This window comes from Manis pentadactyla, chromosome 17 (genome assembly GCF_030020395.1).
Source record: "Manis pentadactyla isolate mManPen7 chromosome 17, mManPen7.hap1, whole genome shotgun sequence".
In the NCBI taxonomy this organism is placed as follows: Eukaryota; Metazoa; Chordata; class Mammalia; order Pholidota; family Manidae; genus Manis; species Manis pentadactyla.
Window position 1 is genome coordinate 33,123,922 of NC_080035.1, and position 19,328 is coordinate 33,143,249.

Here is a 19,328-nt window from a genome sequence, read left to right on the forward strand (position 1 = left end):
GATGGCTGATGGTCTGGGGAGAGAATTTTTTTTAAAAACTATTACTCTTTTGTACTATGACCAATATGGCCTATAAAAATTAATTAAATATAGAAACTATGACTAATAACTTTTCATCCCACATTCCTTTTGAACCCTCTTGTCAGAAGGAACAGTTATGGTTTTATGAGCATAGTTGACCCTTGAACAACATGGGTTTGAACTGTGCAGGTCCACTTACATGCAGATTTTTTTCAAGAAATATATTGAAAGATTTTTGGAGTTTTGCAACAATTTGAGAGAATGTTTTCTTTTCTCTAGCTTACTTTATTGAAAGAATACAGTATATAACACATGTAACGTAACATATAAAATACGTGTTACTTGATTATTTTATCAGTAAGGCTTCCTGTCAATAGCAAGCTATTAGTAATTAAGTTTGGGGGGAGACAAAATTATATGTGGATTTTTTACTACACTGGGGGTGAGTGCCCCAACTCCCATGTTGTTCAAAGATCCGTTGCAATACTATCTTAGTCTTAGTTCTCCACGTAGCAAGGTTCTTTCTTATGGAAGCCAATGTAGACCTCTCTGTAATTACTGCTCATCAGGTACATTTCTGTGCTTGGAAGAACACAGTATGCATCCACACTCTATCATCCACTTTCAGACTCTCTGGAAGTCTTACTAAGACTAAAAAACCACCATCATTTCCAAATCCCTATCATCTAGGCTATACTCTTAATGCTCATTAATTTGGCAATATCCTACCAAAAATCGTGGTACCATGACTGAATATAATATTCCAGTTGTGTAGAGTAAAACAGTATTGTTGATCTCCTTTATCTGAATTTTATATTCCCATCCATTAAATTTAGGTTTATGTTAGCATTTCCAGAAGTCCTCTTACAATGTTCATTTATAGCATTACCTAACCAAATAAAATACTTCAGTATTTTCCATGCAGAATATTTTCAAATAAAGTCTTATGTTCACTCATGACTAGGGCAAGATGTGTTTCAGGAAACTGAATACAAGGTTTTATTTACTGCTATCTTTCTGACATTTGCCAAGTTCTCTAATGTTTAGTCCTGTCAACAGTTTCAGTTGGCAATTCTACTTCTTTACACAGAAGAGAGTCAAGTTGTAAAATATATACTCAAAATGTATGAAGAAAATATAAAGAAATTCCAACATGGTACTGGATAAACCCTTACTAAAAAAATCTGGAGCACATCATGAAGGGGAAGAGTTGAAGCTTTGAAGTTAGCTTCAGAAGGGAAAGTCTACTGAGAACAGAGAAGGGGGCTAAACAAATCTATTTGTTTTCATGAATTTTGTTCAACAACATATTTAGAAATACTCATAACAAATCTATAGTAGAGTTGTTTTCCCTGAAAAAATGATATTTGTACTTCTCACTTCTCTTGGTTAAGGAGGGCAACAAGACAGTAATAACACCTCCTACTGGTCAAGAAATTACAGCAAGCAATAAAAGAACATGAATACAACCTAAGGATGAGAGCAGTGTCTAAGAATCTCCCAAATAAATGACTAATCCGCAAAGCTCAGCTAATCCACACACCAACCACTGTCATGATCAAAAGCCTATACTCTTAAAATCTGATTTGCTTTTCTTAATGTAAATAAACTTCTGTCAAAACAGGTATCATATTACTAAAAAGAAAGTAAATAATACTTTGCATTAGTCAATTAAGGATATTAGTAACTTCATTACTGCAAATCTACTGAGAGAGAAGTGTAAGTAGATTATGACTCTTAGGATGGCCCAGTGTAGGCATATGAGACTACAGAACTCAGTAGAAACTTGGAAGGGAGAAGCAAATTAGGGAAGAAAGGACTGTAATTTTCTCTAAGTTAAATAGATGAGAGACATGTCTAGAAGTCTAGTAACATGTGGTTATTTAATTAAATCTAAAAATAACAGATCTTTACTCTAAGAGTGTAGAAAGAAAGATTTTTATGAACTTCCATGCTAGTAACAGATGCAGGGGATATTTGTGATTTGAGTGAAATGCTTGATTATAATGCATATTACATATTTAATAAAGTAAATATATTTATTTTATAGTTTGTCATACCAAAGTTGTATTTACATTCAGTTAAATTATGTGCTATATTTTATTTATATATGTATTAAATCAGTTCTATGTCAAGATGTTGTGGGTACAATGAGTACTCTAATCCTTAAGAACTGTATAACAGAGTACATAATATTAGTGATATATATATACATATACATACAGGAATTTTTAAAGACTAATATGTTCTATGTTGCCATTTTATTCCTGTAAATATTGCTCCTCTAGAGCATCAATCTGGAGATAAATTTCATCAATTGTTGATGATAATGCTTATGTAGCTATCATAACCCATGAACAAACAAATAAATAATACCCTCCACTTATTTAGTATACCTCCTTTAAGCTCTAAACTCTGAATTTTTAATCTGGAACCTAACCGTGCTTAATAGGATTTTATAAACTGCATTGTAACACCAGTGTTTAAGTTAGTAACTCTAAGGCATAATAATTCTCTCAGAAATTCTTCACTAAATACATACTAGCCATATTAACTGAACAAATATTTATCTTGAAAATCTGCTTGATGGCAAGCAATATTCTGCTGGGATACAAAAACTACCAAAATTACCAAAATCTCCCAAAGGCTATTTGTATACCATGTGCCACAACACGCTTGGGCTCTACACAGTATCTAGCCTAGTGACTTGCTGGGTATGGTAGGTTGATAATGACCTCCAAATTATGCCTACATTCTAATCCAGGAAACCATGATCAGTGAATGTCACTTTATAGAGAAAAAAAGATTCTTTGCACATGTGATTGTGTAAGAATCTTGAGATGAGGATAGTGTCCTGGATTATCTGGTGGGTCCTAACTACAATCACAAGTGTCCTTACAAAAGAGAGGCAGAGGGATATTTTCTACACATACAGACAAACACACACAGAGAAGGCAGAAATTAGGAGCAAGGCAGCCACAAACCCAGGGATGCTGGCATTCACCAGAAGCTCAGAGGCAAGGAACAGATATTCTCCCAGAGCCTCCAGAGGGAGCAGGACCCTGCCAACACCTTTATTTGGCCCAGTGATACTAATCTTGGATTTCTCCAGAATTTGTGAGAGAATAGTTTCATCTATTTAAGTCACCAAATAAGTGGTAATTTGTTACAGCAGCCACAGGAGACTAACAGACTACCCAATACAAGTTATAAAACTAAATAAATTACATGATGAAGTCTAGTATTCAGGCTGGCTTTTCAAAAAGGAAAAACAAGAAGATGCATGAGTTGATTTTTCTCTTCCAGAAAAATATAAAGGGAGCATGCATTAAATACTGACAGGCTAAATGCACCACCTTCAAAATATCCACGGATTAAACTTCATAAATGTTCCCTACATATAAATGTATGAAAATACATACATACACATACTATATAACATCAATGGTTTATTTATATAGCTTATATATTTAAATAGCTTACTCTTTGAGTAAAACATCCAGTAGATGTTGTGTTTACTTATTACCGAAGATGATCAATCCATTTGTGGCTGTTTAACCTGTGCATTTTCTGTTATCCTTACTTGTGAATGTCTCCAGGGAATACAATGCATTTGCCATAACCTTTGCAACATACAAGGCACTTTTCCACACTGAATTTTCTCCTCAGAAGCTGAAATGTTTAATGCATTTAAAATATTTCAAATGCTGATTGCAGCAGAGGTAGCTTTTGCTGGTAAGTAACATTTAGCAAGAAAAATAAAGAATTTTACTTTGTATATATGACTCTGTGTTATAAATCCACATGAGAATGCTTTCCTATAATTTTCTTTTTTTAAGATTAAGAATGTTTCAATGGGATTAACTCTGGATTAATACTACCCTGGTCTAGGGTTTTCTTCTAAAACTATAAAATTGCATTTGTAAGTTCTTAGCTTTCAAGCATAGTGGATATGTGTGTGTGTGATTGCTTTCTTTATCCTGCATGCACATTTGTTATGTGCCTACAAGGTAACAGTGAGAGAAAAGACATGTCCAAGAAGCAAAACTATAATCATTCATTCATTTAATCTGAGTATATTTGGAAAAAAAAGGGATTGGATAACTTTTCTTTTAATGTCAAATGCATTAAGTGGGACTCACTGAGTTGCTTCTCAATACTTATATGAAAATTGTGTTTCAAAACTAGTTTGCATTCTGCCCTAGAGATAAAATCAGGAAGTTGGCCAAATACACTAGCCAAATTGCACTTCTGGCACAAGAAGGGAGTATTTAAATTCCTAAACAACCCTTCCCTTAATTGTACAACACACATGATTCTATAAAAAGTATGAATGCTATTGGAATTCTGTTGCTAGGATGAATTTATTCCAAACTGGTATTTAATATCAAAAATGATTTATGACATGTGCTCAGTCCAAATAAATGTAGGGAGCACTACAGGAGGTATTGCGTTGTGAAACTCTACAAAGACCTTGCTTTCTTTCCTGAACTTCCACTTCTGGTTGCTATAGCATCCGGTGACAACCATAAATTTTGGAAATTACCACCATCTGCCCACGCCCCCTCCTAAGGTTACACACAAGCCCACTCAAGCAACAAAAATAACAAACAAATGAAAACTGGATGAGCAATTCAGGTTTTTTTTAGTTATAGCTACCTAAATACATTAACAATAAAGTTGGGAAAACACATTTTTAAAATATAAAAATATCCATTTTTCTTTTCTGAGAAAACAGATGCCTCCAAGAAAGATTATTTTTTAACTCCAAAGTTCAATTGTTGAAGAGAAAAAAAACATGGGAATGATTAGGAACAAACCGAAAGATTTTTGTAAATCTGTCAATAAATTTTCTCTTTCACAAACCAGCTTTGACAACTGTGAAGGTATTTTTATGTTTTTCAAATGGTGATTCTTGGAGTACAAAAGTATAGGTCAATGCTCATAGGGAGGCTACAATTTAACTCTAAGTAAGGATTTGAGATTTGGGAGAAAGGGGTTGTTTTCTTCTTTCTTTGTTTTCTTGAGGCTTACATGTTAGTTTTTCTGCTTACAAGATTCCCAAGTCTTTTAAAGATACTGATAGAAGTAAAGACTCTTGGAAACAAATTTTTAAAATTCTAAATTCACAGGTCAGAAACATAGTGGAAATATCATCAAACTAGTGTGCTTAATGTGAACAATATTGATATTTAACTTCTTTGTTAAGTTTAAAAAAAAAGATAACACACCTTCCCCACCTTAAGAGAAAAAAAAATGGCATTTTATTTTTTAAAGAAAGTAGCAGATATAAGTAAAATCCTTGGGCATAAAGGTCTATATATTCATATTGAATCATATCCCCCCAATACACTAAATTCTCCTTGGGTGAAGTATTAACACTCTTTTGAGAACTTGTAAGATTTTTTTTTTTAAACCACTAGATTTCCAGTTAATGTTTAAAGAGATTAAGTAATCCAGGAAATGGAGATGTTATTCTGTGTTTCCTAAAAGCTAAACTTTTCCATCTAGAAAAAATTTTATGTGAAAAGAATCATATTGACTACATTAAGATAACACCATTCATGTGGTGCTTTCAAACTATTGCCAGTTTCAAATCTTGGGACCAACCTCTAAAAGTTAAAATAAATGAAGTAGGTGGTAGTGAGCTCACACCTACTGTCTTAAAGCCATTCACTGGGCTCTACAGAGCATTGAACTCTCCAAGACCACTTTTCAATTCAATTTGTTCTCCTGATGAGCCTCTATTCCCTGACCGTTCTCTAGAACATGACTGGTTAAGGGCTTTTCAATGTACTCCTTAATAAGGTTGAAAGAAATCCTGCTTTCTGGGTTCACAGCCTACTAGGAAGAACAAAAGTAAATAAAACAAAAATTTTAAAGTCTGAGAAAAACAGCAAGCAATTGAAATAGGTGGAAAAAATGTATTTGTTTAATCCATAATGATGTCCATGTGACATCCATAATGATAAATCAAGTTTAAATTATCTTCAGTGTTTCTGCTCACCAAGCCAGAGAAGTGTGCAATGTATTTCCTGAAGATGTCTATCAAAAGTCACTCAGTATTTTGATGTCAGTTTTTGCAATGTGGAAATCGGTGATTTAGGCTTCACTTATCCCAAAGTTACCTGAGGGTGTTTCATTATGTAAAGTGATGCTATGTGTAGATTATGATGTCATCATCTTATTTCATCACTGCTTTGGTAATAAACTTTCTGTTCTTCTCACCTTAAAAGAGTAAATGTTGGCTGAGAATTTGGAACCAGATCTTTGCTATTTTAATATGAACAGAATCTAGAGTAGTTTTGAACTGTAAAATAACTGTATTTGGTAATATGTAATAGCACATGTTTATAAAACATAGAATAATGATTATGAAAACAATTAATGTTTTAATTCTCTAACACAATATTCATTGAGAAGTTACTTAAGTCAAAGATTCTTAGGTCTTTCTTCTAGCACTCAGGAGTCTCAAACATAAAACGTAAAAGTTGAAGTTTTAGTTCCATCGCACCTATGTAGTACAACAGAAATTTTTATGTAAATAAAAACAGTTAAGCCTTCACCAAGCTCTACCTATTTCTTTTCCAAATCTCAAATCTGGAATTAGATTTCAGACAGTACTATTCAGTTACTTGAGAACATGACTAAACACATTGAAATGATGGTACTTGCTCTGTCATTGGGTCACTTTCAGCTTTTGATTTCATTTTTCTAGGTCTCAATTTTTCATCTGCAGAATTAGCATAAAATACAACTCTCCAAGGAACTTTAAATAATTTACTAAGTGCATAATACGATACCTCACTGAAAAAACAATTAAATATATAAAATATATAAAATGACAAACACCTTCATACTCAACTCAACAGATGTTTGATAAAGATCAACAATGGTGAAGAAACTATTCAGATGTTGCTGCAAAAATAAAGGTGAATTACAACTGTTGTTGCTTTCAAGGAGCTTTCAACCAAATATGGAATGTGAAATCAGATTACCCACAATGAGACTGCAGCACAGAGAAAGACAAATGTTACAAAAGAAAAAGAAAATACTGATATGGGAATTCAGAGAAAAGATCAAGACTCTTTCCTCATCTAGCCAGATTACCTTTCCTGTATCAGTTGTGTTATGTGGCAATTATATGTTTATATGAGTATAAACGTGCATGATGGTAAGAATTAAGACAAGTGTTTTATGTTATTTAAGAACAATAATGTCATCATTATTTTAATTTGCTTATCAGTCTGGGTGAAATGTGGAAAGTGGGCAAATGTGTGTCAGAAAATAAAGAATTAATGAACATATCCAGGAAGTAGAGTTATTTTTGCATGCAGTGCATTATTAGAGCTGTTTATGGTACAGAGCCCATAAGGTCAAGAAGATTCTTTTATATGTGGATTTTCAAAATTTTAGTAATAAATACCCTTCAAATGTTTCTAATGGCACATTATAGTTGGAGAAAAGATAGGATATCATTTTTTTATACAGTTACTGTCTTTTGTTTGGAGGCATTTCAATCTATTTTAGAGTTCTTGTGGAATGAGCAATAAGTTTAGTATCCAAAGAGCTAGGTTTGAATAACCATTGACAGTTACCAGATGATTGACCTTGGGAAAGTCATTGATTCTCTCTGAGCTACAATTCCTTAACAAGAAAATAGGGATAATAATAGCAAACAATTAATTGTTTGCTATTAGTGAGAGGATGAATTAGAATAACTCCTAGCATTGTGCTCAATTAAGTTTTTTTCATTTTCTTTTAAATAAAGAGATGATGATAGCCATTATGCAGTTTTGAAGTAAAATCTCAACAGTAACATAATCTTATTGTATACAAAACATAATTGATGGATGTAAATATCTACATAAACATTTACATATAAAAGCTACACCATTTGCTGATCTTTAATGTTTTTGGCATAAATAAGTAGCATTCTTACCTGTTGGTGGTATTATCCCAGGAGACATGAGGCCAGGGACAGAATGTGGCATGATATGAGAGTTCTCTGGGGAGGTGACACTTTGAGTCCTCTTAGGAGGCCTTCCAGGTCTAGAACTGAAACAAACAAAAAAATTTTTACAATTAAGCTGTTGTCTTACACATCATTTCAAAGTTGTTTCAAGTGGTAACATGGACTGTAAATAAATTTGTTTCAAGGACGGTTGCTTTTGCAGTTAGATGTAATAGACTTCCATCACTAATTAGATTACATGCTGAATTCATTTTCCTCATTGAAGATCAGCCACTCTTGATGCATAATTCATAGCCTGCACCTCGTTACCTGCTTCTTCATATTAATATCTATACACAGTTTGAATTGCCTCGTTTGCATATGCTAAAGTTCTGCATGCAGCCTTCAGCACGAAAATTATGCACTAACTTGTAATAATTATTACAGTCAGCCTGCTATTGATTTATGAGACTTTTAAAAACCAAATATGTGTAGTACTTGTAATGAATGATATTTTAAGGTTCTTCAGGAAATTAAAAGGCAATGGCTGCCTAAGGAAATGTTCTGCTTGTTTGATTTAATACTACAGTTAGCTGGGAGGTGGAATGAAAGAGTGATTCAGACCTATAGCACATTTTTCGATGATATGTTTTATTACTTCGCACTGCTAGCCTGATATCTAGATGATAAATGACAATACATATCTAATGTGTGAAAAGGTCTTGCAATTTCTTTATTTTTTTGTCATTTAAAGAGTAAGTCATCATTTAACCCTTATTCTATTTAAATGAACAACCCCCCTAGGTTGCCTTACTTTTTATACACTAAAATAAATCGGAAAGGCTTAGGATTGTTTGTAGGACATCCCTGAGAAGCTGCCAGTAGAGCATCTTATATTTGCCTTTAGGATAAGTAAAAATACTTTGTGTGTGTGTTTTAGGGGAACTTGTCCTTTACATACCTATTGCACAAGATTAATTTTTAAAACTATAAAAGAATAAAGTGAAAAGGAGACAAATATCCCCTATCTTTGCACAAGAATAACATGAAGGATGTAATATTAAAAATTTCTGAAACACATACTTAGCATTATGTTTCTTTCCACTTTCTGCTTCTATATCATAAATGTGCTCTTATCAAAGACTTTTCCATCACCTATCTGGACAATTTGTGCTTAGATATATTAGAACCTCCAGATACATCCTTCAAAAATTAGCATTTTCATGTTAACCTCAACTGAGATATTTGCCTCATAAGAAGAGTCAAAGGTCCTACCTCTATTATTTAGTGTAAGTAATACATGTGGTCATTCAACAACTAAGCAGGAAGCACTTGCTGTATTCAAAGTAGAGCACTGTGGAGGCTAATTTGGGAAAATGGCTTTTTAAGTCTTCAGTTTATACTCTTGCCAAAGGGGATGAATCTGGTGCATCCACAGTTATGGAGCAGGCTGGAATGTGCTAAGTGTCATAACAATACTAACTGGAAATTGAGCTGGATGGGGATATCTCCATGCTGCGGAAGGAGGATAAGATTTCACAGGAGTGGAAGCATTACAAGAGAATTTTGAAGGATGAGTTAGACATGGAGACAAAAAGAATGGAAGAGAACTACACTCCAGTGAGAATGTGAGAAAGAAATGGAAACATGAAAATGTATGGATGCATGGGATTGTCTCCAATGAATTGAAACAGTTCAAATAAAATGAGGAGCAGAGATTGACGCTGCTAGATTTACTGCCTGGGGCCAGATTCTGGAGGGCTTTGAACCTGAGGAGGAGATTGTGTTTGTTTTGCTAACCCGTAAGGACACTCTCCTGTGTATTGTTCTCTGGCTACTTATTCCATTATTACTCTTCATCCTCAACTGGCTCTTTAATTCCTGTTATTTGCCTAGGGTCGATCAACAGCTCTCTGATAGTCTCTAATCTCCCTGAGTGGTCTCTTCTACTGACATCAGTGAGATGCTAAGGAAAATGGCTAAATATATATCTAAAGCCTAGATCTTCCTCCTGGGATTCAGACAGATTAATGTCTGTCTACTGGAAATCTCTGCTTGGATGTTCTATAATAACCTAAGACTCAGCTTGTCCAAATCTAAACTCAGCATCTTCCCCATTAAAACCTATTTCTCTTTACCTGGTTCAGCGGAATGGCACCTCATTGACTAAGCCCAAAATCCAGGGCTCAGCTGGGTCCTTCCCTAGCACACTTAAATCTCATCCCAATGAAGATGGCTCTCTGATGCATTCTCTCTTCTCCACCCCCACTCCTGTCTTCTAGGTCAACCTCTCCTTTCTTATTCGGTTTACCCTTACAGCCTTCCAAACTCTTCCAAGACCTACCTCCAGCTTTGTCCCACCATAAAGCCTACAGTCTAGAGTCAAGACAATTCTCCATACTGATCTCAAAAGGACTTTTCCAAAATGCAAATTTGATCATATATCCCATTTGTTTAAAATATCAATAGTTCCGTATAGCATCAAGACCTTATCATGGCATCAAGACCTTCCAGTACTTGGCCCCTGCCTCCTTTTCCAACCTCACCTTTTTAATCCTATATCCCTGGCTTATACTTGGCCCTACTGAATTGCATAACAGTCTCCCAAGTTGGTTTCCTATTACACTACCTTTATAAATGTTGCCTCCTTTGGCACCAAGGCCTTTTACTATACCAACTCACCCTCATTCCCATTTCACCTGACTATACTCGACTAAAACTTAGCCATCTTTCATACTAACCACTTCTAGGTAGTACACCTTGTATGCACTATAGTGAAGGACTCTATTATATAGCTCAGTCTGCACCGACAGTAATAATCTGCTTATTTGTTTTACTTCCAAGCCTGTGTGGCAGAAAATGTATAAAATATATCTTTGTGTCCTTAAAACTTAGCTTAGTGCTTGGCTCACTGAATGCATTTCTTTTCTTTCTTTATTTTTGCACTGTATGTATGTAAATAAATTTTAATACAACTTATGAAGTCCTTTCCCCTGTTCTTCAAATGTCCTACCTTATCCATTCCAGTGGTCTGGAAATTTCCAGGATATAAAAAGTAAGGAAAAAAAAAGTTTGGAATTCTAAGGCTAAGGGTAGTGCTAAATCAGAAGATAATGCTACATGACCAGCCCAGGGAAAAGTAGAGGTATCCCCATACAAGAGTCCATGGAGAAAGTGGGAAAGGAAAACAAAGTTAAAATTTGGAACTTTTAGTCCTTTAATTTGTTTCACTTTTAAATAAAATGAAACTGTTTAGGGGCACTTTATTATTCAGGCCACAGAAGCTGTCCTCAGTGCCCTCACTTTGGAAGCAAGAAGTCAGGCTGGGAAGGAGGAACACTTTTTTCACTCTGTGATTAGAATAGACCCAGTCAGCTCCCATCACCCCAGTATCTCCTGCCCAATCTATCACATTGCCTCTGATTCCACCAATAGAGATTTACTGCTTTCTTGTCTTGAAGCTTTAAGATCTTTGAAAGCCTTCTATTAAAATGTAAATACCTTTGATGGTGGGAACACCCTTAAGCCATCAACTAACATCCTACTGAGGATTATTTTACAGTCAGAGTAAGGCAGAGTCTTGAGTTATCTATGCAAAGAATGGAGGGGCCTGGAAGGAAAGGTCTGTAAGGAAAGTCAAGTCACTTATCCTTTTGCCTAAGAATAAAATTACTGGGAACTTCTCCTAAGAGTTATAAACAAACCTTCTTGGCTGAGGGAAAGTTAGGTTTATTTATTAATAAGACTTTCCTCTCTCCCTTCATGAGCTACACTTAGGTTAGGTCCCCTAATTGATGGGCTTGGTATTTTACCTTTACTGCACTCTTGGTCACTAACTACTGGAGGGCTGGACTTGCAACAGCAGTTTAGGGAACTTGAAAGAGACTTGTGTAGTGCTGTGGCCAGAAGCCCAGATTGTACTATTACCTTGATGGGTCTAGCCTTAAATACTGGTTCCACAAGTTTACTAAGAGGTGTGCCTTGATCAAGCTACTTAGCTTCTCTGATCATCTGATAAAATCAGGATTAGGTTTAAGTGAGCCTGTTTGCTAGAAATATATTATTCTTGGAAAGAAAAACAAAACCTTAACTGAAAAAAGGAAAAGAAGTAATTAGCAAAAGCATTTCCTTTTGGAATGATCAATTGCCTCAACAGTAGCCGCCTTCAAGACTCAGCAACGCAGGCTCCCCAACACAGTCATGCAGCTCTACCCCAGAGGATTAGGATGGGTGAACGTTCCTATTTCTAATCAAACCAGAAGACCTCACTGAAATACATGATTACCCTTACAGCTTGAATGAAATCAAAGTTATGACTTTGGTAATTGTTTTGCCATTTTCACACATGAACCGTAGTGTAGCCCTTAGTATTTTCAACCATTTACATTAAAAGAGGATAGCAATGGCTTAGAGATGCCCAAATCCACACTTAGTATCTCACTTACTTAGGAATCCTTTCCTGCAGCTCTGAATAAAAACTAACAAAAAAAAAACACCTCTTTTCCAGACAGATCATTGGGTAGACTTCTCTCCTTAGTTTACATTAAATCTGTCTCACGCTAATTTCTCTCACACACAACTGTATGTTTACGAACACTTCCTAATCCATTTATTGTGCTTTTCAGGGTGAAGTCAAAATCCCTATTAACCTAAGAAAACAAAAGTGATATGAATTCATAAGAAGCTAAATTCATCAAAAGAGTGAGAGGCACTTGAAATATTAGCGGGATGGTTCATCATAGATTTTTCTTCTGCATAGATATTATCTTTTGTTTTTCTCTTTAGTAGTTTTTGGTAAATTAAATTCAACTCTCCTTCTGTGAGTTGGAGCAGAGAAACATGGACATTCCAGACAGAGATTGTGATGGTTATCAGTTGGGAAATACAAAAGTAGCTACCTAGCAGAAATTTTGGTTCCAAATCCTACCTGCTTAAAATAGGGTTCCATCTAATCATTCCATTCATTCATCCTTCTAAGAGAAGGGAGCTCCTGTGCAATCAACAATGGGCTAGACACTAGGGCTGCCAGAAAAAAGGCACACTCCCTTCTTTGAGAAGGAAGATAAAACTAAATAGTATGTGGGATAGGAATACAGAAGAAAAATACACAGCAGCAAGTGAGCATTGAGTTAACCTTGGGACACAAATAAGCATTTAAGAGTGAAAGCAGTTTGCTCCAAATATCTGCAAGAGCACATTTGCCCTCTCCAATCTATTCATCCCAGTAAAACTCCAACTGTGTCTTTAAATTCTGCATAATGTTTTCTAGTAAACTGCTTCCATAAAGCCAAGCCTATATGAGAAATTTGACTATATATATATATATATATATATATATAGTCATATATATAGAGAGTCAAATATGTAAGCCACATATATGTTCTTATTGCTAACTGGAAAAGAACAATTCACTGAAAGATTTATAAATCCACTCAAACATTATGAAGTCATTAAGAAGTGTTTAAAAGGAGATTATGATAAAATGCTTATATTCTACATTAAGTGTAAAAGAAAGATATAAATCTTCAGTTATGGACATAACAGAATATAACAGAGAAATTAAGTAAATCAATCAATAAATATGCAGAGAAGAATAAGAAGGACACACACTAAAATATTAGGAGGTATTATCACTCGATGGAAAATTACATGTTTTTTCTACATCTGAAGTTTTAGTTCCTCTGTCATCAGCATATATTACATTGAAAATATAAAAGCAAACTTTTAAACTAATTTGCTTACTACTTAAATGACTCTGACCATATTTTTCAGATAATTCATTGTGGACAAACCATGAGCCTGGCTACACTTGATCAGTGCCTGAGGTTTACCTCTATCCATAGCAGAAACCAGATATAATTCATCCTCTTAATCTTTCTTTCTTTTCCATTTCAGTTCTAAAATATATAATAAAAAGCATATGATTATATGCAAAAATATTACCCTTCTGAGAACTATAAAATTAATCTAAAATATGAAGTATACAAATAATCATTATCTTCCAGATTAAATCAACCTCATGAATTAGATTCACCAACCTAAAGATATACAAAGGACCTCCTAAGATTAATGTATGCATATATTTCACCAAAAGAAGCAGTTGATTTATAATCCTCAATTTATAAATGGTAGGAATCCTTCAGAAAGATCTTGTTAACTTGTTAGCTAAATTTTTTTTCCAGTTTTCTGAAAGACAACAATATAAACAGTCGAGTGTATTTTTAGCATTATTTCCCCTTTGCGTGGAATTTTTTCTGTATATGGTAAAACTTTGAAGTATACATCACTTTTTTGCAATGATGAAAAATGCAAGCACTTTCTCAATCTCATTATCCCACATTTGTTTGGCCTCTTAGTGTTTTCTGTGTAGGTGTGTGTCCCAGCCATGAGTATTTCTCAGTACAAATAGATTATGAACTAACTCATCAAAGAGATGATTTTCTACGGTCACCAAACTATTGAGTTCCATGTGGCAGACATTTAAAATATCACCAGCTGACACTTGGACAGCACCCTCAGATTACTGGTACATTAAGCACAAGACACAAAATATTCCCTGAACTCCCTACATGGCAGGTGTTATGCACTGTAAGACATTACCCCAAAATTCCTATGGTGAAGCCCTAACCCCAGTGTGATGGTACTTGGAACTATTATCTACTGAATTAAAAAATTACCCCAAATTAAGAGCTATACCATTTTGGAGTGTGACTGACCTACTCTTTAGCATTTGTATATTAACTGGTAACAATTAATGACAGCAAAAAATTCTAAAGAGAGACCCCTTTTGACAGGTTACATGTGAAAGGAAGGGAGCGACACACAGCAGCAATTCACCGGAGAATTCCGCTTTATTGGGGAAAGGTGCTGGGTTATATAGGAAGGGGCATGGGGTGATTGTGGTGTTACTTCTACGGGGCTGGTGGCTATTGGCTGGGTGCTGGGAGTGGGAGTGGGGAGAGAGGTGATTGGTCTTTAGGTGGCGCCGTCAGGAACTGAGGACCCGGAAGAGAAGCCGGAAGTTCACCATCTTACTGGTGGGGGCCCTTCATTCCCCCCTTTCTCCTCTATGGGGTTGTGGACGTTGCTTTCTTTCTGACTGCTTCCTGCTGAACGGGGGCGGAGAAGGGAGTGAGGGCTTGAGGACTGGGGGGAAAGGGTTGATAGGACTCCCCACAGTAAGGACGAGTAGATGTGGACTTCTTCAGGTTAGAAATCAATGAAGGTTCCCTGTAACTATAGGTCGAGGACTTGTTGATTCCAATGGTGCCAAGAGGATATGGGTGCTAGAAGCCAGGCGTCTGCGGCCATTGTTTCCAGGAAGAGTTTCTAGCGGAGAGAGGGGTCCATCTCAGCGTGTGGTGAGGAGGTTACGTGAGGGTGAGGGATTTTCTGTGGCCGGAAGCTGATAGTTCCTGAGTAAAAGCTGGTTGAAAGTTTGATTAGAGATTTTACCGACTTGGGATTTGATAAACTTTACTATACAAGGTAAGAAGAGACAGATGAGAAGAATGATTATTATAGGGCCTGCAATGGGCCACAGGCAGGTAAGGAGGGGGTTTGTTGGTATTGAAGAGAATGGGTTGGAATTGGAAGCAGAGTGGAGGCTGGAGGCAAGGTCGGTGAGTTTGGTAATGTCAGTTTCTACAATGCCGAATTCATTGATGTAATAGCAGCACTCTTCTCGAAGGAAGACGCAGGTGCTGCCCTTTTTGGCTGTAAGCAGATCTAAGGCCCGCCGGTTTTGAAGGGTGACCTTAGCTAGCAAAGTGACCTGTCTTTGGAGAGAGGCTAGGGAATCGGCAGTGGATGTCAGGGCTCTTTCAAGTTTGTCGTTGAGATTTCTAATTGCCCATAGAGAATGACCCAAGGCTCCTCCCGAAAACCCTGCCCCAATGGCTGAGGTGGTCAGAGATACCGACCGTGATGGGAAGGAAAGCAGCCCTTTTTGTGTGCGAGGGCAAGGGAGTTTGGAGCTCAAGAAATTCTGCCATGCTGTAAAGTGTAAGCTGTGGGATTGGGGTGATGAGAATGCAGGGTATATCAGAGTTGGGAGGCAGTGAGTTGAAAAGACTGCCATTACACCAAAAGAAGTGTCCCGGTTGAGTGAAAGTCTTAAGAGTCGGAGGTAGGGGTGTAGATAGAGAGGCAGTGAAGTGCGCTGGAGGGGGGGTGGAGCTGGGCCTACACAGTGGTGGATGGTGAGATTATCTGCGTATTCTGGTTCTCATAGGGGTATGTCTGCCAGGGGGTGGAGGGGTTGTCCTTCTGCATGGAAGGAGTAGTTGGAAATATTAAGGGGCACAGCGGCCAGCAATGGGCGCTGTAGTGATGCGCATAAGAAACAATTGGCGGTTTGAGGGTGTGGTTGAGAAAGATGGTGGTATCTTGAATAAGCTATAACCAAGAGTAGGAGGAATAAGAAGATGAAGAAGTGCCGTCAAGAGTTTGTATAATGACTTTTTCGGAATGTCCGATATCTGATGCAACTTGAGAGATCTGGGAGTGAGAGGGAACATACTCTCGAGAGATATGAAGGGTACCGTGGAGGGTTGAGAACCCCCCATAGTAAACTGAGGCTGTGACCCCGGCGGCCCATCGAGAGCCCCAGGGATCTGGGATTGATAAGGAGAATGAGCTGTAGGGGTATTTCATGAAATGGTTGGAGGAGTAATACTGTGGGTACTGGGAGTTACTCATGTAGTGAATGGCGCAAGACCAGTAGGGACATCCCCCGTAGGTGTCTTGCCATCGCCTGCAATAGGCTTGTCTTTGGTCATAGAGGAAGCAGAGGTAGGGAGAATAAAGGTAGCTGCTAGTGAACACTTCGGTGGAGGGAGGAAAGTGGAGGTATAAAGGCTCGGAGCAGCTTTTCAGAGGGCAGTCTGATGTGGCAATGAGGGCAGTAACTTTTGTTTGATGCTGTGTGTAAGTCTGTCTTACTTTGAATCGCCATACAAAGGAGGCTGGGGTGGTGGGGAAGACAATAGGAATGAGGAGAAAAAGCAAGAGAGCGGTAAAGGAGGAAAAAGTCATGATTCGGGTATGGATGGCAAAGGGGGTGAACGGGATTTTGGAGGAAAGAGGACAGTAAGGTCAGGAGTCTGGAGGGAGGGAAAGTCTGTAAACTTTTGTAGGTTAAGAGATCTTTTGACGAAAATTAGGCTTGGGGTGGATTAATGATTGTGCATTGAGCATTGACTCCCCTATACAGAATTTTATTGTCGTTAACATTTTGATCAATAAATATGAGAGATGCCCTCACAAAAAAAAAAAAAAAAAAAGGACAGACTTCCAATGGTAAAATAAATAAGTAACCGGGATGTAATGTATAGCATAAAGAATATAGTCAAGACATTGTAACAGCTTGGTAGGGTGATAGCTGGAACCTAGAATTATGTATATAAATGTTTTATCACTGTGTTGTACACTTGAAACTAATGTAATGTAATACTGTGCGTCAACTACCCTTCAATAAAAAATAATTATCTAAAAAAAAAGAGATCTTTTAGGTGATGTGGGGACAGAATGGTAAGGGGCACCCCGAATGTCAGTTTATGAGCTTCCTTCTGCAAGAGCTGTCCAGCGGTTAATGCCCGTAGGGAGGGGGCTCATCCCCGAACTGTGGGGTCTAATTGCTTGGAAAGATAAGCTACTGGGGCAAAGGATGGGCTATAATATTGGCCTAGGACTCCTAGAGCTTGACTGGACTTCTCATGAATGTATAATGAGAAGGGCTTCGACAAATCAGGAAGATGGAGAGCTGGGGCTTCCACAAGGGCTCGACAGAGCTTAATGAAGGAGTGTCGGGGTGAGGAGAATAATGGTTCTTCAGGGGGACCCTTGCTGAGGTTGTATAGGGGTCTTGCCAATAGGGAGAAGTTAGGGATCTACGCTCTAAAATACTTAGCCAGGCCTAGAAAGGAAAGGATTTCTGTCTTGGCTTTGGGAACGGGCAGGTCAGAGAGGAGCTGTTTTCTGTCTAAGGTAATGGACTTTCTTTGTTGAGATAGAAGAAATCAGAGGTAAGTGACAGAAGGGGAAGAGATTTGAGCTTTGACAGGGGATACCCTGTAACTTCTGGAAGGTAGAAGGTTAAGTAGGGCGGCAGTGTCAAGTTGAGACTGTTCTTACGAGGGACTGCAGAGTAGAAGATCGTCCACGTATTGTAATAAGGTGGACTCGGAAGCTTTGTGGCAAAACTGTCCAAGTGAGTTGTTCAGAATGTCTTGTGTATGGGTCTGTCCAGGTGAAGGCGAAAAAATCTAGGGAGGAGGGGTCTCTGGAGGCTAAGGCAGGGCAGCAATAAAAGGGTGTATGGATTTGGGACTAAGGGATGGATAGGGACAACTGCCATGTTGATGAGGCAAAGGTCTTGGATGAGGGGAAAAATCTGTTGGTTTTTTTTAACAGCTAATATGGGGGTATTAAATGGGGAGTGAGTGGGCCTGAGGTAATTTTTGTTTAAGAGATCTTGGATGATGGGTTGGAGGCCTATGAGGGCTGAAGTGGTTAGGGGGTATTGGGCCTGACAGATATACTGAGAGGGGTCACGTAATTTGATAGAGGCAGGAGGACATAGAGCTATGGAGGGGCTTATAATGTCTCAAACTTTGGGATTTACAGGGTGTATGAGGGCGGAACTGGAGCTTTCATTGGGTAGAGGGGGGTCGTCGGCTATGAGGGCCAATCGAAAGGGAGTATTGGGGGCTGTGGGAGTAGATATAGTTATGGAAACATGGAGGAGAGAAAGGATGTCCCGTCCTAGTAAGGGGATGGGACACTGGGGCATAACCAGGAAGGAGTGGGAGAAAGGTATGGGATTGTCTTGGATTGTGCATAAAAGGGGGGGGGTTTAATGGGGAAATCTGTTTACCTCCTACCCCGACTATAGGAGTAATGGCAGGCGTAGTAGGGCCCCAGTATTCCCGCAAGACTGAGAAGCTGGCTCCTGTGTCTAGGAGGAAGGAGGTGGGGAGACCGTCTACTATTAGAGTAACCCTGGGGTCCTGTTTGGTGATGGAAATGGTCGGGCGAGAAGCCCCTGGGCCCCGTCAATCTTCTTCTGCCAGCCCCACTACGGCGGGCTTAGGATGGGGGTTGTTCGTCCAGCCTCCCCTTTGGGTGGCTGGGCAATCAGACCCCCAGTGGCCCTTTTTGTGGCATCTGGGGCATGGGGTGGTAGGAGATCTGGGGGAGGGGCATGCCCTTGACCAATGTCGTTCTTGTCCGCACTTGAAACAAGCTCCTGGGGGGGGCTTGTTTGTAGAGGGGCGCCCAGGTTGTGGTTTTATCAGCTGGGCCAACATTTGAAAATTGGCCTGATCAGCCTTTTGTTTACGGCGTTCTTTCT

At 38.0% G+C, this 19,328-nt stretch overlaps 1 protein-coding gene across 2 annotated transcripts in view; it reads right to left on the minus strand.

Moving 5' to 3' along the window:
• Positions 1-19,328, minus strand: part of DACH1 (dachshund family transcription factor 1) — a 405,237-nt gene that overhangs the window by 220,713 nt on the left and 165,196 nt on the right. For both annotated transcript variants that reach the window (XM_057494559.1, XM_057494558.1), the window contains exon 2: positions 7,964-8,079. In XM_057494559.1, coding sequence (XP_057350542.1) covers positions 7,964-8,079 — 116 coding nt within the window. The remainder of the gene's footprint in view (positions 1-7,963; positions 8,080-19,328) is intronic.